This window comes from Scomber scombrus, chromosome 12 (assembly GCF_963691925.1).
Source record: "Scomber scombrus chromosome 12, fScoSco1.1, whole genome shotgun sequence".
In the NCBI taxonomy this organism is placed as follows: domain Eukaryota; kingdom Metazoa; phylum Chordata; class Actinopteri; order Scombriformes; family Scombridae; genus Scomber; species Scomber scombrus.
In genome coordinates this window covers 27,977,599-28,002,080 of record NC_084981.1, presented here as the reverse complement: position 1 = coordinate 28,002,080, position 24,482 = coordinate 27,977,599, and the positions used below count along the sequence as shown (strand labels likewise).

General features: G+C 36.5%; 4 protein-coding genes across 4 annotated transcripts; 3 read left to right on the top strand and 1 right to left on the bottom strand.

The window, feature by feature from the left end:
• The first annotated feature begins 1,753 nt into the window (after positions 1 to 1,753).
• LOC133991554 (G-protein coupled receptor 4-like) lies at positions 1,754 to 5,069 on the top strand. Its single transcript, XM_062430010.1, has 4 exons — positions 1,754 to 1,851; positions 2,302 to 2,379; positions 3,362 to 3,546; positions 4,553 to 5,069. Exons 1-4 carry the CDS (start codon positions 1,783 to 1,785, stop codon positions 5,067 to 5,069), a joined length of 849 nt encoding a protein of 282 aa, XP_062285994.1. The 5' UTR covers positions 1,754 to 1,782.
• A 1,361-nt stretch (positions 5,070 to 6,430) lies between these two features.
• On the bottom strand, positions 6,431 to 8,223 carry LOC133991530 (gonadotropin subunit beta-2-like). Its single transcript, XM_062429980.1, has 3 exons — positions 8,133 to 8,223; positions 7,115 to 7,233; positions 6,431 to 6,664 (listed from the first exon to the last, which is right to left on the bottom strand). The coding sequence occupies exons 1-3, from the start codon at positions 8,221 to 8,223 to the stop codon at positions 6,431 to 6,433; spliced, it is 444 nt and encodes a 147-aa protein (XP_062285964.1).
• A 4,290-nt stretch (positions 8,224 to 12,513) lies between these two features.
• On the top strand, positions 12,514 to 13,023 carry LOC133991553 (G-protein coupled receptor 4-like). Its single transcript, XM_062430009.1, has one exon. It carries the CDS (start codon positions 12,514 to 12,516, stop codon positions 13,021 to 13,023), a length of 510 nt encoding a protein of 169 aa, XP_062285993.1.
• Positions 13,024 to 15,233: 2,210 nt separating this feature from the next.
• Positions 15,234 to 21,056, top strand: LOC133991552 (ovarian cancer G-protein coupled receptor 1-like). Its single transcript, XM_062430007.1, has 4 exons — positions 15,234 to 15,392; positions 16,390 to 16,577; positions 17,529 to 18,054; positions 21,024 to 21,056. Exons 1-4 carry the CDS (start codon positions 15,234 to 15,236, stop codon positions 21,054 to 21,056), a joined length of 906 nt encoding a protein of 301 aa, XP_062285991.1.
• The last annotated feature ends 3,426 nt before the right edge of the window (positions 21,057 to 24,482 follow it).

Below are 24,482 nucleotides of genomic sequence, written 5' to 3'. Positions count from 1 at the left end.
ACCTTTAAAATCTCTGCAGGTACACCTTAGAGACCAACTACTCAAACTGGACTAATGTATGACATCACAGACAACAGCTGAGAGGGAAACAGCAAAGACCCTGAAGACCGTAGACACATCGACAGCATTAATAAGTTCTTAAGGCATTTTTTGGTTTCTCATACATTGTATTTAGTTATTTGATTGTTCCTACTTATAATTAATGTAAGTCAATTCCTAACTGTATTTTGTATGTATTGTATATTCCACAATGGTATTGTTATTCATGTAGCATTTAATATGTGGCTGCAACACAATTTTCTTCACAATATTTATAAAGTTGATGTTGACTTTGTGTCACTTGTTAGATGATGTTCACTGTGTGTCACACTGAGCTCCAATACATTAAAATAAAATAGAAACACATTAGGAGAATAGTATCAGGAAGCAGTGACTCATAAAACACACTTAAAATAAGTAAGTCATGATTTAAGGTTGGTTGTAGGGAAAAATTCACATTATTGACCTGCTTCATGCAGTGGTTTCCCACACATACAATACTGTTCAAAAGGTTTGGGCACTTTTTCTTATCTATCATGCAATACCATCATCCCAAATGTATTCTGCATTGTGACAATGAGTCCAAACATGCAGCCAGAGTCATAAAGAACAATTTTCATCAACAAGAAGAACAAGGAGTCCTGTAGCTGATGGTTTGGCCCCCACAGAGCTCTGATCTCAACATCATGGAGTCAGTCTGGGATTACATGAAGAGACAGAAGCAGCTGAGATGCTGAAATCTACAGAAGAAGAAGGACTGTGCCAACTTCTCCAAGATGGAGGAACAACAACCGACCTGCCGAGTACCTGAAAAACTGTGTGCAGGTGTACGAGGAGAACTGCTGCTGTATTAAAGGCAAAGTTGCTCACAACATATACTGATTTCATTTAAGTTTCTGCTCTTTATTCAACTTTGTAACAAGTTAACTGATAAATAAACAACTAATGATATTATTTTTGAAGGCATCCTCACTTTACTTTTAGTGTTTAAAACACACAAACATAGGCAAACAGTATGCAGTATTTATTTATCTAGAAAACTCAGGAAGCTCAACTGCTGAAATATCTGATAAGAAGTTTGTACGTGTCAGATATTGACTTTAACATTAAACTTACAGGAAGCAGAGTCACATGTGTCACATTGCTAGGAAATTAGCAAATGTTATTATGTAACATCCTAAAATTAAGATTTAAACGGAAGATAAAGTGTTGCAAGCATGAAGCTCTGAAGACAAGACTGACCCTAACCCTAACCAGGCAGAATGGGAGCCTTGATCATTCAATGTAAGGTGTATTATATCTTATTACATCTCTAAGACCTAATGTTGGTTGTTCCTCACTCCAGACTCAAAACTAAAGGAGACTGTGCCTTTAAACTGTCTCCCACTGGATTTAGGATCTGTGGACCTCTTTGATTACCAGCCACCAACTAGCTACTTAATCGCTATTTAGTGTTTTATTCTTATCATCTTTCTATTTTTTTTATTATTATTGTGAAGCACTTTGTGATGTGTGAAATAGCTATTTAAATTAACTGTGCTTACTGAGTTACACTATATTCATGCTTGATTAGCCACATAGATAAGCTTACTAAAAAAAAAAAAAAAGAGAGAAAAAAAAAGTAGAGAGGACATTGGTTATCACGAAACCATCATGACACACAAATGCATGTCAAATACAGATGTAGATTATCTGTCCACAGACACCAAAACACACAGTGGATATATTCTGCACACTGACTGGATGCAGAGGACAGAAAACAGACATCAGCATACAGAAGTCATTCAGGTTGTGGTCCTGCAGCTTTCAAAGGTACATTTACTACATTTATAACTTTCTTATTGATTAACAGACAGTTCAGAGGTATTGGTACATGTAGAAATTTAGCACAAGAAAACTGAAACAATCATTAAGATGAATGTGCAGAAAGGTGATGTGTTCACTTACTATTGAAGTGCATTTGATCAATGATACTATCAGTTTGCTAAGAAATATATTAGAATATACTGTATCTGACATTTGACTGAATCTGAAATTAGTTAACTGCACATTTCTGTTTGAATGTTTTGTGTAATGTTTCGGGTTCACTGTATGTATATATATATATATATATTTATTTATTTTTTAATATGTCCTCCTCTTCACAACCTGATAGGACTCTGAAGAATGGAGGAACTGCACAGCAACAACACGTTACAGAACAACAGCTCTCATGATTATGATTATGATTATTATCATGATTATGATTTTCTCCCATTTGAGCTAAAGATTGTGTGTTGGATCGTCATCGTCATCTGTCTTCCTTTGATCATACTGGCCATCTACTATCTGTATTATCTGGTGCGTACATTATACCAGATATTATATAGTGAAGGATCTTAAAAGATTTTGGGGTTAAAAAGACTTTGCTGGCAATATTCTATATTTGTCTTATTTTAAGCAAATCTCATGTGCAGAGCTAAACCAGTAATTAACTGATCCCACTTACAAGTGTTGTGCGTGTTTCTAAAGCCTGATATATCTTCCTCTGTTCAGTAGACCTCTGCTGTTATCCAAAAACTATTAAGAACATGTCAATGAACAGCCGCACTGGATGACATGTTCTTTTGTTCCTGGTTACTGTAACTTATTTAAGATCAAGATAAATCAGATTGTGATACATGCACACATGCTTGGTGGTTTGGCTCTGCACATGACATTTGTTGACAAAGAAGAAATAAAAAAAATGTACAAAAATGAGTGTCCTTAAAAAAATAGTCCTTTAAAGGCAGGTGTATTTAATAATAATAATGCTAATTTAATTGTAAAGGTGCCCTTTAATAAACTCAAAGTCAAAACTCAAAGTAGATCATAGATGGGATAATTTTTAACTTTTTTTTAAAGTTTTTAATATAGGGATCAATCAGTAGTCTTTACTGATCAGGGTGTTTTCATTAGGTTTTTATAGTATTTAGTATTATTATTTAGTAGTATTGTTAGGACTTATATGGTTAGTTACCATCTGTGTTACTTTTTGACTTAAAACAACCTTTTTGTTCATTTGTAATAACTCTGTTATACAATTTAGACATTATTGTGCACAAAAAATCATTTGAATTAATCAAATAATTTCAAGATGTTGCTCAGTCCTAGTTACAGGTGTATGTTTATACATGTAACCTGGCCATGTCCTAGATTATATTCTCTTAAAATGATTGAACTTGTGGAAACACACACTGCTTTACATTTTGTTTTGTGGAGAACACAATATTCAGAGACATGACTAAGTTCAGAGCAGCATGTTTACAATTGAAGTGCTTTTTCTATTCATGTTCACCTGCAGGTACGTCATAATCACGTTGCTCCAATCTACGTCATCAACCTCCTCATCTCTGACCTTATTCAGCTCTGTTGCATGGCCACATTGTTGGGAAAACTCAAGTTTGTTTGGGTCGACATCATCTTCTCAATTCACAACATTGGTGTAATGGCCAGTGTTGGCTTCATGGTCTGTATTTCCCTGGAAAGGTAACTATCTGTTTTCTTATTATGTGTGTACTTGCTAGGGTTGTCACTTTTTCAAAAATGTTTAAACAAAATTGTGAAGACTTGCAATTAATTTATTAATATGAATGTTGCTGTCGCCAGACTGAGTGTGCTGAATAATATGCAGTCAAATGAGGTTGTTCATTTGGTGCTGCTCTGCTCTTCTGTGTTGCCTCCACCTCCACTGGCTCAGTGGATTGGTTAGCTAGCATGTTTTACAGAGTGGACTAATAGCCTTATCTTTGATCCTGACTTTGAACCCAAAATACTTCCACACACAGCTCTTCAGATAGTTTGGTGTTTGGTTACCTTTGTTTATTAGTAGGTCAACAGGGCATGCAACAGGTTGACCTGGGGAAGTTTTAGACTGCCCTCTGCTGGATCATAAAGGAAACTACTTCAAATGATCTGACACAGACTGCAGCCTACATTCCAGCAGCTCATTACAGCTTGAATATGAACTTTTCACCCCTGTGACAATAAAAAGGGGAGTCACACAGGTATTCATTACTGCAAGAGTAAATATAGTCAAACCAGAATAGTGAAAATTAACAGGAAACAACAGATAGGTAGGGTTAGTCTGTGAAACCAGTCATCTAGGAAGTAGATGTGTGTGTGTGTGTGTGTGTGTGTGTGTGTGTGTGTGTGTGTGTGTGTGTGTGTGTGTGTGTGTGTGTGTGTGTGTGTGTGTGTGTGTGTGTGTGTGTGTGTGTGTGTGTGTGTGTGTGTGTGTGTGTGTGTGAGACAAGGTAAATGAACCAAGAAAGCAATGCAGGAGTGTTGGGGAGAGGAGAGCCTGGCACACTGGGTCCAGGTGTGTCTCATCCTGCTAATCAGGAACCTCCCCTGCAGACAGAACACAGCAGTAACAAGAGCAGCAAAGCAGAGGAACCGTCACAACCCCACATTCAAACTAACATTGTTGAGGTCCCAATTATGCTGGAACTGATGATATTCAGATGATCTATGTTTCTATCTTGTATTACAGGTATTTGCTCATCGCCTTGCCTCTGTGGTACCGCTCCAGACGAACCATGAAGGTCTCAGTGGTGGTCTGTGTTGTGGTCTGGGTCTTAGCTTTGGTCGTTATCTGTTCTGACATATTAAGTCAGGGTGGACCCATGCCCATTGCAGTAATCCTTCTCCTCCCCTTCCCCGTGCTCATCTTCTCTGTGGTTGGGATCTTTAAAGGCCTGTCTGCTGCCATCTCGGTCTCCTCTGAGGAAAAACGACGAATTGTTGGAGCAACAATTCTGGTGTTGCTTAATTACACACTGCTGTTTCTGCCTTTCATAATTGGTACCATAACACACGATTATACTATGACTGACCCTTTGGCATTCATCTTCTTCAATCCTCTTGGAGACTTGGTTCTGTATGTGTTCATGAGAAAAGGGGCCATAGACAAGATTTTAGCCTCTCTGTGTTGTTGCAGGATGGAAACACAACAGCAGCAGATCATTACTGTAAATGATGACAGCATGAAGACAGTCAGCTCTGTGTAGGTAGAGGAAGCTAATATAGTAAAGAAAGGGAGAAATTAAGGAAAATACAAAAGCAAGGTGGACAAGATCGTCACTGATATACAGTAAGACACCTGACAGTCAATTAAAAACAAATGTTTCTGTAGAAGCTCTGTCTCTTTAAAATTAAGCTCACATACTGCATCAGCAATTTTTTTTTATGGATATATTTAGGCATGTTGGTTAAAGGGGCACCCTAACCCTAATTTCAACATTGTATATTTCAAATAAATGCGGCTTTATGGGTCATGCTCACGTTTTACTCCCCAGCCTTGTTATATAGATTTAGGAAAATGAGGACTGAATCAAAGTTTCACTTCAATTGTTTGTTTCAGAGTCTTAATGAACACAGAAACTAGTTGCATGTAGCAGCCATTACGGCTCATTTCTTAGGGATCTACATCCAGGACAGATTGCAGAACATTATTTTACATGTGTGAGGTTGTGGCTGCTTTTACATTTATTCAAGCTCATGGTAGAGAGGTAGACACGAGATCAGGCATGTTGTATACAGATGCTTTTTATTCTTAATTGTGATGTTTGTATTTGTTTTTATTTTGGTTTTTACTTATTCATTTACTTTATGTTTTACTCTTTTGTATTGATTTTTATATTCATATCTGTAATATGTGCTTTGTTAACTGAAACCTTTGTCTTTTCCCCCTGATTTTGTAACTCTGTTTTTGAAAATTGAGATAGAAATAAAATTGATATTGCTTTCAAGTTTCCAAATTGCAGTATTTAAATGGCAACATAATGTACCAACTGTGCAGTTTAACACAGCATGTTAGGTTTAATGTTTAGTAAAAAATAAAATAAAAAAGGTGAGCATTTAACATTTAACTTCTGACTATTTATACATCCTTGCCTGCCTAGCTTTTTTCTCTCCTCCTCAGATAAGATGTAGATAATCACAAAGCTACTGGGTGTCATCACTCAACATATATATTGTAGTCTGTTTGCATGCAGAGAACACAACATCACACTTGGCTTTCAAAGGTACATTTTATGTCACATCGCTTTTTAAAATGAACATACAAACATAAGATTCATTTATTCATTTTTAAAGATTATTGCCAAAGATCAGTGCTCATTTTATAACCCTGATAACAAAATTGGTTTTGCACTCCAGTTTCATACACCATGCTCTCACAGACTGATAAGATATTTTATGCAACAGCAACCCTCAGTCTTCCTGTTCATGAGAATGCACCAACAGTTATGGTCCTAGGTATTGAAACATCACTCTTTGCTCTGCGTGACAACCTTTATTTAGCACAACCTACAAAAAGAGCAGTTTTTGCATCTGTATTTAGTTTTTATTGTGTTATAAGATGCAACAACTAGTAGTAGAAAGGTTTGTCATTCGTGCAGAAGTCGGGCTGCAGGCTCTCAAAGGTGCAGTCGGACGTGTCCATGGCACAGCGGCTGCAGTGACAGCTCAAAGCCACGGGGTAGGTGACCATGGGATCCACACCGCTAGGACAGTCGGGAAGCTCAAAGGTCTTGTAGTAAAAGTCCCGATACGTGCACACATGGTGGTACACTTTGCTGTACGGTATCTTGATGACAGGGTCCTGGAGGGAAGCACAAGTAAAGAGTAAAGACTAATGCCACACACTGCAAAAACTACATGTTAGGGCTTTTAAGTGTAGCTGTACTGTTTTTAAGATATGTTGCCTAACATAAAACGTTATTGGAAGATGATGGCACTAGCATATGCTGAATTTAAGCACATTTTCCTACATATTGAGAAAATACATCTTAAATATTTTCCTTATATCAGTACAGATCTACTAGTTTTTAGTATAAATACACCAGTTTTAAAACATCTGCAGGGTTTTTGAGGCTAGATATATTTACTTGTTTTAAAAAATCTTGCCAAGTCAAACTTTCCTGTTCTGTTGGCAGATCATTTTGCTTATTTTAAGTAATATATTCATTATTTCATTACTTTTTTGCAGTGCAATACTCTCAGCCTACATAGCATCTCAGACTGATTGTCTCATGCATTGCAGACAGTGTACCTTGGTGATGCAGTGGCCGCTGCAGATGGTTGTTTCCACCGGGTGACACGTGGCACAGCCCTCTTTCTCCACAGACACCGTCTGGTTGACGAGCTGGCAGGGTGGCAGCTGGAAGGCCACTAGTGATGGAAGATACTGCAGGTTGATTTAAACATGTCACATACTATAACTCTATGTCTGAAGAACTGTTCATTCTGCAGTATTGACATTTGAGTGTTTTCTAATGTCTGCTTGCAGCTTTTTTTTTAAAGCACTAATTAAAACGACACAGAAAACAATGATATGCAGTCATTAGGAACAAATTGATTGACAAAGACTTATAGGATAGATAGATAGATAGATAGATAGATAGATAGATAGATAGATAGATAGATAGATAGATAGATAGATAGATAGATAGATAGATAGATAGATAGATAGATGGATAGATAGATGGATAGATAGATGGATAGATAAAGATAGATACATAGATAGATAGATAGATAGATAGATAGATAGATAGATAGATAGATAGATAGATAGATAGATAGATAGATAGATAGATAGATAGATGGATAGATAAAGATAGATGGACGGATAGATAGATAGATAGATAGATAGATAGATAGATAGATAGATAGATAGATAGATAGATAGATAGATAGATAGATAGATAGATAGATAGATAGATAGATAGATACTTGATTTACAGCACCTACATCCATACTTAGGACAGCCACATGTAACATCACATAGAAACACATCTTTAACTATCCAATGGTAAAAAATAAATAATAAAAAAACCAACAACGTATTACATGCCAGTAAAAGTGCACTGAAGTATAAAAAAAAACCCCAAAAAATGTTAAAATATGAATAAAGACATTGCTGTAAAAAAAAGAAAAAAAAAGAAAAAAGATTTGATGTCAGGTCTTTTCCAACTTTCTAATAATAACATGCAGATTTTTATCATATTTGATTAAATAAGTTTGAGATTAACATGCTCTCTAAAGATTACACGGATTACTGATTGTCTTACCTGCAGGAGTCAGGGGCCAAATGGGAGATGAGAACGCTAGAAACAAACTGAGCATGAGGGGAAACATCACTCTGGTAACCTGGACAACCATCGTCCTGGAAGAGATGAAGCTGGTTCGCTAAACAGTTAATTAGCAGGATCACTTGCTCGTTAACATGGTTGGTCTCAGAGGAGAGAAGCATGAGGCGCCCTCCTGAACCTGTGAACCAATCAACCTGTCAATCACGACGTAGCCACGCCCTAATGCATACCCTGCTTTATCGTCAAATATAAAATCAGGGAGGCCAAAATGTCCCAAATGAACATCATACTGCATTGAAGAAGGCTTTAAACTAGCGATTGAGACCATAAACACATTTTGAAAATGTTTACTGAGGTTAGAAATCAAGTGAGAAGTTGGTGAATTCTCCATTGACTTGTATAGAGACGGAAGTCCTTTTGAACACAAAACGGTCGCCCCCTGGTGGCCTTTTGATAGAATGCAGTTTTAACTTACTTCAGCGTTGGCCTCATTTCAGAGGACCGGGACTCCCCGCCTGAGTATAACATAATTACTAAGGGTTTAAACAACTTTATATAAATGTTAAACGTTATATAAACTTTTTTTTATTAATTTACTTGGAACTGTGACACATTTTATTGTACATCAGACATATTAAAAAAAAGCAAAGCAAAGATTAACTAAAAATCATCACTGGATTGTTACTTTTTTTTGTTTTGTATTGTTGTTTGTTTTTTTACTGACTGAGTATCTCTCCTTTAGCTTGAGGTGTGTGTGTAATGTAATATATACCATATGTTAATAATTATAATAGTAACAACCACGAGTAAACATAACAGTGTTATCATTTTAAATTTTAATCCTTTATTTTTTTTGGTCTATATTCTCTACTTGTGTTGACTTTTCAATTTTAATTAATCAAATATCCTTTTTTTATTGCTCATTTGGGAGTTTAAAGGCCCTAAAACACATTTTCTGTGTTTTTTCCCCAAATTAGAAATATTTTACATATTTTATATCAAAGATTTATGTGTTTTATTTCTTTCTTTCTTCTTTTTTTTTTTTTTTATCATTTTACTCGTTTGTAGTGGGCTGAGATCAGCTGGACAAATGGTTCTTGAGTGTGAAACTCTTAATAAAAATTGCCTTTATTGCTATCCACAAAACTGAGTTTGAGGTGTCTTAAAAACTAATAATAATAATATATATTGTAATTATAAAAGTAACAACCAGGAGTAAAAATAACATAATTATTGTTTATTTTAGTTTTTCGGTCTATATCCTGTACTTGTGTTGACTTTTCAGTTTTAATTAATTAGGGAAGATACTCTAATGGTGAGTTATGAAAGAATTTGAGCCAATAATTAAGTATATAACTGTAGTAACATTTTGTAAAGAGGAAAAACACACATGCTGTTCTACCATTTATATTCATTGACGTCTATTTATGATATTGGAGTTGCTATTATTCACTACATTAAGTTTTTTTAAATGAAATCAATCAATAAATCTCCTTTTTTATGACCGACTTACCTTATAGTGAAGTCTCAGCCGGTGTGCTGAGGCCGACTGTCCTGCTCAGTATTTATGCAGCACAGAGGAGTCTGGTATCCAGGATGAAACTCGCTCGATGTCACGCTGCTTCGACCCTGGTCACCTGTTTCCATGACGCTTTTACATCCAAACACACACAAGTTTCCGGTATGCAACCCAAAATAATATAATGTTAAAAAGGAGCAGTTGGAAGTTCAGCATATAGCTTGAGAAGATTAATGAGTGAATCACAGTGTAGAGTAGTAAAGAGACATAAATGAAATATATTGATTTATTAGCATGTAGTTCTTTGTCTATTTCACTCTCTTTGTATTAAATGTTCAATATTGGTTTTTAGTATTAGTGATATTCAATGGCACAATGTAACTAAGTACTGCAGCCTACTGAAGTACAATTTTAAGGTACTTGTACTTTACTTTAGTATTTCCTTTTTATGCGACTTTGCACTTATTCTTCTACATTTTAGAGGGAAGTATTATTAAATATATTATATTATTATTTTTTATAATATTAGTATTATATAATCTTTACTGCATTGAATTTATTTTTTCTCAGATGAGTATTTTATACATAAAACATGTTATAGATTAGACTATACAGTAGAAATTAAAATTAGCTTCACAGTGACAGCTTTAAAATATCACTTATTAATTATATATTTATAATAAATACTCACTTAGCATTTTTTATTGTTATCCTCTACTGTTCATATTACTTGTTTTACTTACTTATTATTTATTGTTCTTTACTTTTATTATTGATGCTCTCTCTGTTTTTAATATCCACTTTACTGATGTGACTTGTACTCTTTGGACTAATGAAGGATTATATTATTTTATCTTATCTTAAATGGGGACAATTTGCAGAATTAGCACCTTTCCTTTTAAGATTTGTATGTTAATGTGATGAAGTTTTGTTTTTTTCATTGTGTTGCTGCAACTTTAACTAAAAGATCTCAGTACTTCTGTGTATTTTAAGCAGTAGTTTACATTATGTGCAACCTACAGTACACTGTTTCATTTGCCTTTGTTTATTTATATGTGTATATAGTAAGATTTTTATATAGATTTTTTTAATGAGTCTATTTATCTGTAGATGTGTAGAGGGGGAAACCACTGAGAATTGCTGATTCACTGCAGAATGGAGGATAGATTATATTTATTGAGTAATACAGTTGATGAAAATATATTGTCTCAAGTATAACTGGTTTCAATATTAGCAACTAAACTGACGCCGTAGCGGTTGTCATGGCAACTAACATAGCGACGTAGCGATCATCATAGCAACTAAGCTAGCACCGTAGCGATCGTCATTTAGTGCACTTTACATACAATAATCACATACAACGCCAACCACACACAAATAGTAAACTCACCCTCCTCAAGGACGCACATGAGCACACAATGACACATCTTATTACACTTAGTAAACTTATATGATTCTAACTTTGTCCACTTATAACAACCAGAGAAGAAGAAACGGCTCAGTGGTAGTAGAATTCCACAGCATAACGGACGCGCCATCTGGTGGTCGCATATCAACTTAACATAAACACAGTGAACATGTATTATAATTGGAGCCTTTCTAACAGGGCCCCATGAAAAAAGATATCACTCTGGGTCCCACCATCACACACAGGCAACGCCAACCATGTGCAGTTTCTGTAACTACACCTCCAATACAGATAAAGTGTTGGTTTAATTCTAAATTAAATATTCTATTAAAAACCATAAATTATGTTTGTAAAAAAATAACTAATGTTCTAATATGTTTTCAGGGCCCCTGTCAGTCACGGGCCCTCACAACTTTTCACCCCCTAATGGTTCCTCTTATCTTTTGTGTAATAAAAGCTGGTTGAAATACATGAAAAAGTACTTGTCCCCATTTTTTATTTCATAATGATAATATTCAATGATTTTTCACCGTATTGAAAATGTCCCCGATGTTCATTTCAGAAATCTGGTCACCTTTATATCTTTGGTCCTGACTTTGAACCCAAAATACTTCCACACACAGCTCTTCAGATGGGTTGGTGTTATAGTTGTTCGTTAAGGAGAGCTCTGCTCACTATTCTCCTACATTTTAACAAAACAACCGCATATTAACATACATTAGTTCATTGATAGATCAACAGGGCATGCAGCAGGTTGCAGCTGTCAACAGTTTTAGAGCGCCCTCTGCTGGATCATAAAGAAAACTACTTCAAATGGTCTGACACAGACTGCAGCCTACATTCCAGCAGCTCATTACAGCTTGAATATGAACTTTTCACGCCTGTGGCAATAAAAAGGGGAATCACACAGATATTCATTACTGCAAGAGTAAATATAATCAGAAAACAACAGATAGGTAGGGTAAGCTGTAAAACCAGTCATCTAGGAAGTAGATGAGTGTATATGTGTGTGTGTGTGTGTGTGTGTGTGTGTGTGTGTGTGTGTGTGTGTGTGTGTGTGTGTGTGTGTGTGTGTGTGTGTGTGTGTGTGTGTGTGTGTGTGTGTGTGTGTGTGTGTGTGTGTGTGTGTGTGTGTGAGACAAGGTAAATGAACCAAGAAAGCAATGCAGGAGTGTGTTGGGGAGAGGAGAGCCTGGCACACTGGGTCCAGGTGTGTCTCATCCTGCTAATCAGGAACCTCCCCTGCAGACAGAACACAGCAGTAACAAGAGCAGCAAAGCAGAGGAACCGTCACAACCCCACATTCAAACCAATGTTTACATTTAAAATAAGCAGTGAAAGCCCTAGTATTAGCATGTGTTTGATCATTAATTCTCAATGTATTTCTGAATCATCCTTGAGTTCCTGATTATACTGGAACTGATGATATTAAGATGATCTGTGTTTCTATCTTGTATCACAGGTATTTGCTCATCGCCTGGCCTCTGTGGTACCGCTCCAGACGGACCATCAAGGTCTCAGTGGTGGTCTGTGTTGTGGTCTGGGTCTCAGCTTTGGTCATTACCTGTTCTGCCGGACTCAGTGATGATGAATTTAAGCCCCTTGGAGTAATCCTTTTCCTCCCCTTCCCCGTGCTCATCTTCTCTGTGGTTGGGATCTTTAAAGGCCTGTCTGCTGCCATCTCGGTCTCCTCTGAGGAAAAACGACGAATTGTTGGAGTAACAATTCTGGTGTTGCTTAATTACACACTGCTGTTCCTGCCTTACATCATTTTTTACTTAATACCAACTCATACTACGACTAACCCTTTGGCATTCATCTTCTTAAATCCTCTTGGAGACTTGGTTCTGTATGTTTTCATGAGAAAAGGGGCCACAGACAAGATTTTAGCCTCTGTGTGTTGTTGCAGGATGGAAACACAACAGCAGCAGATCTTTATGTAAATGATGATAGCACGAAGACAGTCAGCTCTGTGTAGGGAGAGGAAGTTATCAGAGTAAAGGAAGGGAGAAATTCAGGGAAATAGAAAGGAAGGGGGACAAGAGAGTCACTGATATACAATAACACATCAGACAGTCAGTTAAAAAACAAGTTTTTGTAGCAGCTTTGTCTCTTAAAAATGAAGCTCATATCCTCCTTACTTGCAACAGCAAATTAGTAATTACTGTAAAATTTAGGCGTGTTGGATAAAGGATAATTTCAGTTTATTTCAACCTGGAATATTTTCCATAAATGTGGCTTTATAGGTCATGCTGGCAATGCAGCCTTATTATCCTATAGAGATTCAGGGAAACAAGGACTCACTCAAAGCTTTCTGATTAAACATGATTTTTACACATTGTAATTCAGTTTGTTTCAGAGTCTTAATGAAAGGCTCCTCCAGACAGACTGCAGATCAATTTCTTTACATTTATTAAAGGCATGTTCTATAAAGTTGCTTTTTATTCCTAATTGTGATGCTTTCATTTTTGTTTTTATGTATGTTTAGGTTATTTAGGTGACTTATTTATTTGTGTCTGTTTATTTTATTAATCTGTTATGTGTGTACAGCAGAGAAAAGTGTCATATAAATAAAGTTATTATTGCTTTCCAGTTTGCAAATTGCAATATTAAATGGTAAGAAGAACTGTGTAGTTTTAATAGATTACTGCTGGACTTACAGACTGTCATCCCTCACACAGCATGTTAGGTCTAATGTGCTCATACATGGAAAAAAGCCGGCAGGTATTAAACATTTAACTTGTTCTGAGGTACTATTACATCCATGCCTGCTTGGCTTTTTTCTCTCCTCCTCAGATAAGATGTAGATAATCACAAAGCTACTGGGTGTCATCACTCAACATATATATTGTAGTCTGTTTGCATGCAGAGAACACAACATCACACTTGGTGCTGCAGCTTTCAAAGGTAAAGACATTTTGAAAATACTAAAGGTAAAATGTGTGCTCCTGCTGACAAGTGTATAAAAATAGAAATGCAAACAATCATAAAAATCATGCAAAACAAAAACAAACAAATTGAATAAAGCCAGCTTTGAACCAAAGTTCAGACTAACTATCTAGGCATCTATCTATTTGCATTTTATTAGTTTTTTTCCCTTTTGGTGTGAGAAGGTACGTGAAAACTAGAGAGGTGACACAGAGACAGAGACGACAGCAGGACCTCACCTTCCCCAGACCACGGCGAAGTCTAATGCACTTTTATATTTAAATCCAAAAAATGTGAGTTACAGATTCCTTATGTTTGTTATGCTCTGCTAGATCTCTAATAGTTTATGAATGTTATGCTATTGCATCATGCTAGATAATTTTTCTGCACATTTTATTTGCTATTTTCTGTTGCTTATACAGGAATAGACTATTGTCTAGTCTATGTTTGTATGTTGAATCAATGTCTGTTTATATGTCTGGACCCCCTCGAAAATGAGATGATGCATCTCAAGGGGTTTATCCAAATAAATACATTTCAAATAAATACAAATGTACAGTGCAACATTGTTAATTAATGACTGTTCTAGTGACAGAAATTCATATGTTGTGCTGTTTGAGAATTTATTCAGTGTTCACTCATTTTCCACCATTCTCACTAGCTTTCAGCTCTGTATGTTAGCTGTTATGTGTGTAAATTATGGCTTAGGTTTGCTTTGATATCCATGCTAGATTCTTAATTACTAATCAGTCTGTATTGTTGTGCTTTATTGTTACAGAAACACACACAATTCTTTACACTGGCTGGATGCAGAGGACAGAAAACAGACATCAGCATACAGAAGTCATTCAGGTTGTGGTCCTGCAGCTTTCAAAGGTACATTTACTACATTTATCACTTTCTCATTGATTAACAGACAGTTGAGAGGTATTGGTACATGTAGAAATTTAGCAAAAGAAAACTGAAACAATCATTAAGATGAATATGCAGAAAGGTGATGTGTTCACTTACTACTGAAGTGCATTTGATCAATGATGCTATCAGTTTGCTAAGAAATATATTAGAATATACTGTATCTGCGTTTGACTGAATCTGAAATTAGTTAACTGCACATTTCTGTTTGAATGTTTTGTGTAATGTTTCGGGTTCACTGTATGTATATATATATATATTTATTTATTTTTTAATATTTCCTCCTCTTCACAACCTGATAGGACTCTGAAGAATGGAGGAACTGCACAGCAACAACACGTTACAGAACAACAGCTCTTATTATGATTTTGAGTATGATTTTCTCCCATTTAAGCTAAAGATTGTGTATTGGATCATCATCGTCATCTGTATTCCTTTGATCATACTGGCCATCTACTATCTATATTCTCTGGTGCGTACATTATACCAGATATTATATAGTGAAGGATCTTAAAATATTTTGGGGTTAAAAAGACTTTACTGGCAATATTCTATATTTTTCTTATTTTAAGCAAATCTCATGTGCAGAGCTAAACCAGTAATTAACTGATCCCACTTATCAGTGTTGTGCGTGTTTCTAAAGACTGATATATCTTCCTCTGTGCAGTAGACCTCTGCTGTTATCCAAAAACTATTAAGAACATGTCAATGAACAGCCGCACTGGATGACATGTTCTTTTGTTCCTGGTTACTGTAACTTATTTAAGATCAAGATAAATCAGATGTGGATACATGCACACATGCTTGGTGGTTTGGCTCTGCACATGATATTTGTTGACAAAGAAGAAATAAGAAAAATGTACAAAAAATACTGGTCAAGTCCATTAAAGGCAGGTGTTAAAGGTAGGTGTATTTAATAAGTAATGAAAATAACTGTTATTTGCAAATTTAATTGTAAAGGTTCCCTTTAAGAAACTCAAACTCAAAACTCAAAACAGATCATAGATGGGACAATTTTTAACTTTTTTGAAGTTTTTTATATAGGGATCAATCAGTAGTCTTTACTGATCAGGGGTGTTTCATTAGGTTTTTATAGTATGTAGTATTATTATTTAGTAGTATCGTTAGGACTGATATGGTTAGTTACCATCTGTGTTACTTTTTGACTTAAAACAACCTTTTTGTTCATTTGTAATAACTCTGTTATACAATTTAGACATTATTGTGCACAAACAGTCATTTGAATTCATCAAATAATTTCAAGATGTTGCCCAATCCTAGTTACAGGTGTATGTTTATACATGTAACCTGGCCATGTCCTAGATTATATTCTCTTAAAATGATTGAACTTGTGGAAACACACTGCTTTACATTTTGTTTTGTGGAGAACACAATATTCAGAGACATGACTAAGTTCAGAGCAGCATGTTTACGATTGAAGTGCTTTTTCTATTCATGTTCACCTGCAGGTACGTGATAATCACGTTGCTCCAATCTACGTCATCAACCTCCTCATCTCTGACCTCATTCAGCTCTGTTGCATGGCCACATTGTTGGGAAAACCCAAGGGTCCTCTGTTCCACGCCATCACCTTGTTAATTCACCTCATTGGTGTAATGGTCAGTGTCGGCTTCATGGTCTGTATTTCCCTGGAAAGGTAACTATCTGTTTTCTTATTATGTGTGTACTTGCTAGGGTTGTCACTTTTTCAAAAATGTTTGAACAAAATTGTGAAGACCTGCAATTAATGTATTAATATGAATGTTGCTGACACCAGACTGAGTGTGCTGAATAATATGCAGTCAAATGAGGTTGTACATTTGGTGCTGCTCTGCTCTTCTGTGTTGCCTCCACCTCCACTGGCTCAGTGGGTTGGTTTGCTAGCATGTTTTACAGAGTGGACTAATAGCCTTATCTTTGATCCTGACTTTGAACCCAAAATACTTCCACACACAGCTCTTCAGATGGTTTGGTGTTTGGTTACCTTTGTTTATTAGTAGGTCAATAGGGCATGCAACAGGTTGACCTGGGGAAGTCTTAGAGCGCCCTCTGCTGGATCATAAAGAAAACTACTTCAAATGGTCTGACACAGACTGCAGCCTACATTCCAGCAGCTCATTACAGCTTGAATATGAACTTTTCACCCCTGTGGCAATAAAAAGGGGAGTCACACAGGTATTCATTACTGCAAGAGTAAATATAATCAGAAAACAATAGATAGGTAGGGTAAGCTGTAAAACCAGTCATCTAGGAAGTAGATGAGTGTGTGTGTGTGTGTGTGTGTGTGTGTGTGTGTGTGTGTGTGTGTGTGTGTGTGTGTGTGTGTGTGTGTGTGTGTGTGTGTGTGTGTGTGTGTGTGTGTGTGTGTGTGTGTGTGTGTGTGTGTGTGTTGGGGAGAGGAGAGCCTGGCACACTGGGTCCAGGTGTGTCTCATCCTGCTAATCAGGAACCTCCCCTGCAGACAGAACACAGCAGTAACAAGAGCAGCAAAGCAGAGGAACCGTCACAACCCCACATTCAAACTAATGTGTCTCATCATATTTCTGAATCATCCTGATTATACTGGAACTGATATTAAGATGAGCTATGTTTCTATCTTGTATTACAGATATTTGCTCATCGCCTGGCCTCTGTGGTACCGCTCCAGACGAACCATGAAGGTCTCATTGGTGATCTGTGTTGTGGTCTGGGTCTTAGCTTTGGTCGTTACTTGTTCTGTCCGATTAATTGTCTTTGGAAAGAAGCCCATTGCAGTAATCCTTCTCCTCCCCTTCCCCATGCTCATCTTCTCTGTGGTTGGGATCTTTAAAGGCCTGTCTGCTGCCATCTCGGTCTCCTCTGAGGAAAAACGACGAATTGTTGGAGCAACAATTTTGGTGTTGCTTAATTACACACTGATGTTCCTGCCTTTCATAATTGGTACCATGACACAAAATTATCCTACGATTATCCCTTATGTATTAATCTTCTTCAATCCTCTTGGAGACTTGGTTCTGTATGTTTTCATGAGAAAAGGGGCCATAGACAAGATTTTAGCCTCTCTATGTTGTTGCAGGATGGAAACACAGCAGCAGCAGATCATTGCTGTAAATGATGATAGCACGAAGACAGTCAGCTCTGTGTATGGAGAGAAAGTTAGAGGAGTAAAGGAAGAAATTCAGACAGTCAATTAAAAAAAAGTTTCTGTAGAAGCTCTGCCTCTTAGAATTTAAGCTCATATACTCAACTGCAACAGCAAATGTTGTGTTTTATGGTTATATGTAGGCATGTTGTTAACATGATGATTCCAGTTTATTTCATCATTGCATTTTTCCCATAAATGTAGTTTTATGAGTCACGCTCGCTTTGCAGCCTTATTATAGAGATTCAGGGAAACAAGAACTCAATCAAAGCTTTCCAAATAGACAAGATTTTTAACATTGTTCATTTCAATTGCTTGTGTTGAAGTCTTAATGAAAGAAAACACAGAAACTTGCCTGTAGCAGCCATTACGGCTCATTTCTTAGGGATCTACATCCAGGACAGATTGCAGTTTCTTTACATGTGTGAGGCTGTGGCTGCCTTTACATTTATTCAGGCTCATGCTACAAAGGTAGACAAGGGATGTTGTATAAAGATGCTTTTTATTCTTAAATGTGACATTTCTATTGATGTTTTCATTTATGTTTTTACTTAGTCATTTACTTTTTATGTGTTTAATTCATGTATATTGACTTTATATTCATATCGGTAATAGTTGCTTTAATTGACACCTTGTCTTTTTTCCCCATGACTTTCATTACTTTATTGTATGTTACGTGTGTACAGCACTTTGTAACTCTGTTTTTGAAAAGCACCATATAAATAGTTAAAATGATGATCACAAAGCTACTGGGTGTCATCACTCAACATATATATTGTAGCTTGTTTGCATGCAGACAACACAACATCACACTTCTGCAGCTTTCAAAGGTAAAATTTATGTCACAGTGCTTTTTTAAAAATGAACATACGTGCGTACAGTTATTGTTAACATTGCTCTGTGGATAGATATAAGTACATAATGTTTTATGACATTTATAACATATGATTTATAAGAAAGGTAACAGAAATAAATGAATATGCACACTTGATGTATATTTATTCATTTCTCCACAGGGACAATGTACATCATTCTACATTTTTCAAAGAACTAAAAACGTAAATGTACCCAATTGCAGCCAAGAATCCGGTACATAGGTGTTATTGTGGTTTTGATTGATCATAATGAATGACAGTGGTAGATATATGGACATTTAAGGGGTTAAAGTGCTGTAGTGCTGATTTCCAAGTGCTGTCAGCTACATAGTAAAGTACACGATGAAAAAAAAAAAAAAAAAAAAAAAAGGTATAGCGACACTGATATACAGATGAATATTTGACGCAATGGATAATATCACAAACTTTTAACATACAACACATTATTAAAGATGTACTATGCAGGACTTTAATTTGAATTTAAAGAGCACGGTCTATACCTGCTCTATATGAAAAATACCTTGGGATGACTTTGGCACTATATAAATAAAGATTTCGTTGATTTTCTGATTGATTGATTGATTGATTGATTGATTGATTGATTGATTGATTGATTTGTTGGTTGGTGTATTGGAGTATTTGCAGTATTCAAAGCCTCCTCCTCAACTCTGTGAGAAAGAGAAACAGAGACAGAGAAAGAGAGAGAGAGAACAGTTGTGGTTGAGTGAGCTATAGTATGAATAAAGACAGTGAGCAATATGGAGTTAGATTTGTAAATACCAATTCTGTTTAAATACCAATTCTAATTGAATCAGGAAATGTATTGGTTGATTCATGGATCAAACACCTGTTGTGAATTTTGCCGGTAAGCTCCTTGTTAGAGAACAGCAAGTTGTGCAGAAAGTACTGAAACATTGAACTGTTGGACATGTGCATTCAAAATTTTAGAGAAGGTCACATTAAGTTCACCTGTAAAGGTTATAGTGGATTTTAGGCCGAATATCCCTGACTTTTTGTGAGTAGTGAGTTATATATATATAAATATATATATATATATATATATATATATATATATATATATATATATATATATATATATATGTATATATATATATACACTACTGGTCAAAAGTTTTAGAACACCCCAATTGTGCCAGTTTTTTATTGAAATTCAAGCCGTTCAAGTCAAATGAATAGCTTGAAATGGTATAAAGGTAAGTGGTGAACTGCCAGAGGTAAAAAAAAAAAAAAGGTGAGGTTAAAACTGAAAATTATACAAAAAGACTTAAAAGTGTAGGTCTTTCCTACAGAGAAATTGCAAAGAAAGTCAAGGTGTCAAATTCTGGCAGACCCAAAGCCACAACAGAGTCAGAAGACAAGTTTCTGAGAGTCAACAGCTTGCGTGATAGGCGGCTCACAGGACAACAGCTTCAAGCACAGCTTCATAGTGGTCGTAGTAAGCAAGTCTCAGTTTCAACTGTGAAGAGAAAACTTCGAGTTGCAGGTCTGACAGGTCGAGTTGCAGCAAGAAAGCCATCAGAATAAGAAGAAGAGGCTTGCCTCGGCCATGAAACACCACCAATGGACTACTGAAGACTGGAAGAAGGTGTTATGGACTGATGAATCAAAATTTTAAATATTCTGTTCATCACGCAGGAGTTTTGTACGCCGTCGAGTAGAAAGGATGGTTCCTCAGTGTGTGATATTAACTGTCCAACATGGAGTAGAAAGGATGGTTCCTCAGTGTGTGATATTAACTGTTAAACATGGAGGAGGAAGCATGATGGTCTGGGGCTGTTTTTCTGGATCCAGGGTCGGCTACCAAAGCATTCTGCAGCGATGCCATGCAGAACCCTCTGATATGCACGTAGTTGGTCAGGGGTTCATCCAACAGCAAGATAATGACCCAAAACATAAGTCCAAGCACACAACTACCTTAGGGAAAAAGACCAAGATGGTAAGCTTGAAAACCTTTTTTCAATAAAAAACTGGAAAAATTGGGCTGTTCTAAAACTTTTGACCGGTAGTGTACATATCTGTGTGTGTGTAGCAGAACCTCCAGCCTATTGATGTCTCAGATTTCTCAGATATCTGTGTATTCCCACAGTTGACCAGCCACACCCAGAGGAGGAGGAGATAGTGAGAGACGAGTGTGATCCAGCAGAAGGTTTACATAACATTACTTTATAGTATATACTTTGTTTGGAGTTAAGATTTGTTTGGTTTATGTTACAATTGTTTATGTACATTTCTAATCAGTTAATTTATGAAGAAGCATCTTAACTAGGGATGCTCGATATTGACTTTTCTGCCGATATTCCGATATTGTCCATATCTTAATTTCCGATACCGATACCTTTACAGGAACGTCCTCTCAGCTGTTGTGTCTCCAGCAGAGTAGGACCCAATACACCAACCAACAAATCAATCAATCAATCAATCAACAAATCAATCAATCAATGTTTATTTATATAGTGCCAAATCACAAAAAAGGTCATCTCAAGGTATTTTACATATAGAGGAGGTATAGACCGTGCTCTTTAAATTCAAATTAAAGTCCTGCATAGTACATGTTTAATAATGTGTTGTATTTTAAAAGCTTGTGATATTATCCATTGTGTCAAATATTCATCTGTATATCAGTGTGCATATTCATTTATTTCTGTTACCTTTCTTATAAATCGTATGTTATAAATGTCATAAACATTATGTACTTATATCTATCCACAGAGCAATGTTAACAATAACTGTATGCACATTGTTGTTCTTCATTTATGTAATTGCTACTTTATACCACAAGGCGGCACTGTAGTGATGTAAAGACGGTGATACGCAGTAGAGTTAGAGTGAGATACAATTTCCAAGATGGCTACTACCCTGTACATGTGCTAAGTTGTTACTGAATTATGTTTTGTTATTTTCTGTTGCATCCTAAGTAAACAGCAATTGTTGAGACTTTGGTGTACTTTTCATTTATGAGTCAACACTACACACATTTTTTTAAAAGCAATGTGACATGAATTTTACCTTTGAAAGCTGCAGAAGTGTGATGTTGTTTTCTCTTCATGCAAACAGGCTACAATATATATGTTGAGTGATGACACCCAGTAGCTTTGTGATTATCTACATCTTATCTGAGGAGGGGAAAAAAGATAGGCAGGAATGCATTTGAATAGTATATCATCATTTTAACTATTTATATGGTGCTTTTCAAAAACAGAGTTACAAAGTGCTGTACACACATAACATACAATAAAGTAATGAAAGTCATGGGAAAAAAAGACAAGGTGTCAATTAAAGCAACTATTACCGATATGAATATAAAATCAATATACATGAATAAAACACACAAAAAGTAAATGACTAAGTAAAAACCAAAATGAAAACATCAATAGAAATATCACATTTAAGAATAAAAAACATCTTTATACAACATCTCTTGTCTACCTTTCTAGCATGAGCTTGAATAAATGTAAAGGCAGCCACAGCCTCACACATGTAAAGAAACTGCAATCTGTCCTGGATGTAGATCCCTAAGAAATGAACCGTAATGGCTGCTACAGGCAACTAGTTTCTGTGTTTACTTTCATTAAGACTTCAAAACAAGCAATTGAAATTAACAATGTTAAAATCTTGTCTTGTCTTGTCTTGGGAAAGTTTTGATTGAGTTCTTGTTTCCCTGAATCTCTATAATAAGGCTGCAAAGCGAGCGTGACTCATAAAACCACATTTATGGGAAATATGCAATAATGAAATAAACTGGAATTATCATATAAACAACATGCCTACATATAACCATAAAACACAACATTTGCTGTTGCAAATGAGTATATGAGCTTAAATTCTAAGAGGCAGAGCTTCTACAGAAACTTTTTCTTTTAAATTGACTGTCTGAATTTCTTCCTTCCTTTACTCTGATAACTTTCTCTCCCTACACAGAGCTGACTGTCCTCATGCTATCATCATTTACAGCAATGATCTGCTGCTGTGTTTCCATCCTGCAACAACACACAGAGGCTAAAATCTTGTCTACAGCCCCTTTTCTCATGAAAACATACAGAACCAAGTCTCCAAGAGGATTTAAGAAGATGAATGCCAAAGGGTTAGTCGTAATAAAATTTGGTGTTATGGTACCAATTATGAAAGGCAGAAACAGCAGTGTGTAATTAAGCAACACCAGAATTGTTGCTCCAACAATTCGTTGTTTTTCCTCGGAGGAGACCGAGATGGCAGCAGACAGGCCTTTAAAGATCCCAACCACAGAGAAGATGAGCACGGGGAAGGGGAGGAGAAGGATTATTCCAATGAGAAGGAGTTTATTGTCAATGAATAGGACAAAACAGTTGACGACCAAAGTTAAGACCCAGACCACAACACAGACCACCAATGAACTCTTTATGGTCTGTCTGAAGCGGTACCACAGAGGCCAGGCGATGAGCAAATACCTGTAATACAAGATAGAAACATAGATCATCTGAATACCATCAGTTCCAGTATAATCAGGACCTCAAGGATGATTCAGAAATACATTGATAATTAATGATCAAACACATGCAAGTACTAGGGCTGTCACTGCTTATTTTAAATTTAAACATTAGTTTGAATGTGGGGTTGTGACGGTTCCTCTGCTTTGCTGCTCTTGTTACTGCTGTGTTCTGTCTGCAGGGGAGGTTCCTGTTTAGCAGGATGAGACACACATGGACCCAGTGTGCCAGGCTCTCCTCTCCCCAAAACACTCCTGCATTGCTTTCTTGGTTCATTTACCTTGTCTCACACACACACACACACACACACACACACACACACACACACACACACACACACACACACACACACACACACACACACTCACACACACACACACACACACACACACACACATACACACACACACACAGTCACTCGTCTACTTCCTAGATGACTGGTTTTACAGACTAATCCTACCTATCTGTTGTTGCCTGTTAATTTTCACTATAATGTTTTGATTATATTTACTCTTGCAGTAATGAATACCTGTGTGATTCCCCTTTTTATTGTCACAGGGGTGAAAAGTTCATATTCAAGCTGTAATGAGCTGCTGGAATGTAGGCTGCAGTCTGTGTCAGACCATTTGAAGTAGTTTTCTTTATGATCCAGCAGAGGGCGCTCTTAAACTTTACCAGCTCGACCTGTTGCATGCCCTGTTGATCTATCAATGAACTGAGGTAATGTTAGTGTGAAATTGTATTGTTAAAATGGAGGATTATAGTGAGCAGAGCTGTCCTAAATGGACAACTACAACACCAAACCATCTGAAGAGCTGCACGTGGAAGTTCGTCAACACAAGAAACAAGAGAAATGCTGTCAATAAAAGATGACAGCTGATCAGCTGATTTAGGGCCAGTTTTACATTTTTAACTAACACAGTAATGGTCGTACTGAGCTGATTTCTGCTCAGCGGACGTTTGGCCATGCAGGTCTGATAGGTGAGCCATGAGATAAACACGCTGCACCTGCTGCTGCTGCTGGTCTGGCCGTTAATGAAGCAGGATGACGGTCACAGTGACAACGTCAACTGCTGGATGAA

What these genes read in the sequence shown, in the direction of transcription:
- LOC133991554 (XM_062430010.1), top strand. Translation starts at nt 1,783, where the DNA reads ATGCAGAGGACAGAAAACAGACATCAGCATACAGAAGTCATTCAGGTT. An exon ending in TGGTCCTGCAGCTTTCAAAG is followed by an intron (nt 1,852 to 2,301) that starts GTACATTTACTA and finishes CTCCCATTTGAG; the next exon opens with CTAAAGATTGTGTGTTGGAT. An exon ending in TCTACTATCTGTATTATCTG is followed by an intron (nt 2,380 to 3,361) that starts GTGCGTACATTA and finishes GTTCACCTGCAG; the next exon opens with GTACGTCATAATCACGTTGC.
- LOC133991530 (XM_062429980.1), bottom strand. Translation starts at nt 8,223, where the DNA reads ATGGTTGTCCAGGTTACCAGAGTGATGTTTCCCCTCATGCTCAGTTTG. An exon ending in TTGGCCCCTGACTCCTGCAG is followed by an intron (nt 7,234 to 8,132) that starts GTAAGACAATCA and finishes TTCCATCACTAG; the next exon opens with TGGCCTTCCAGCTGCCACCC. An exon ending in GCGGCCACTGCATCACCAAG is followed by an intron (nt 6,665 to 7,114) that starts GTACACTGTCTG and finishes GCTTCCCTCCAG; the next exon opens with GACCCTGTCATCAAGATACC.
- LOC133991553 (XM_062430009.1), top strand. Translation starts at nt 12,514, where the DNA reads ATGATCTGTGTTTCTATCTTGTATCACAGGTATTTGCTCATCGCCTGG.
- LOC133991552 (XM_062430007.1), top strand. Translation starts at nt 15,234, where the DNA reads ATGGAGGAACTGCACAGCAACAACACGTTACAGAACAACAGCTCTTAT. An exon ending in TCTACTATCTATATTCTCTG is followed by an intron (nt 15,393 to 16,389) that starts GTGCGTACATTA and finishes GTTCACCTGCAG; the next exon opens with GTACGTGATAATCACGTTGC. An exon ending in GTCTGTATTTCCCTGGAAAG is followed by an intron (nt 16,578 to 17,528) that starts GTAACTATCTGT and finishes CTTGTATTACAG; the next exon opens with ATATTTGCTCATCGCCTGGC.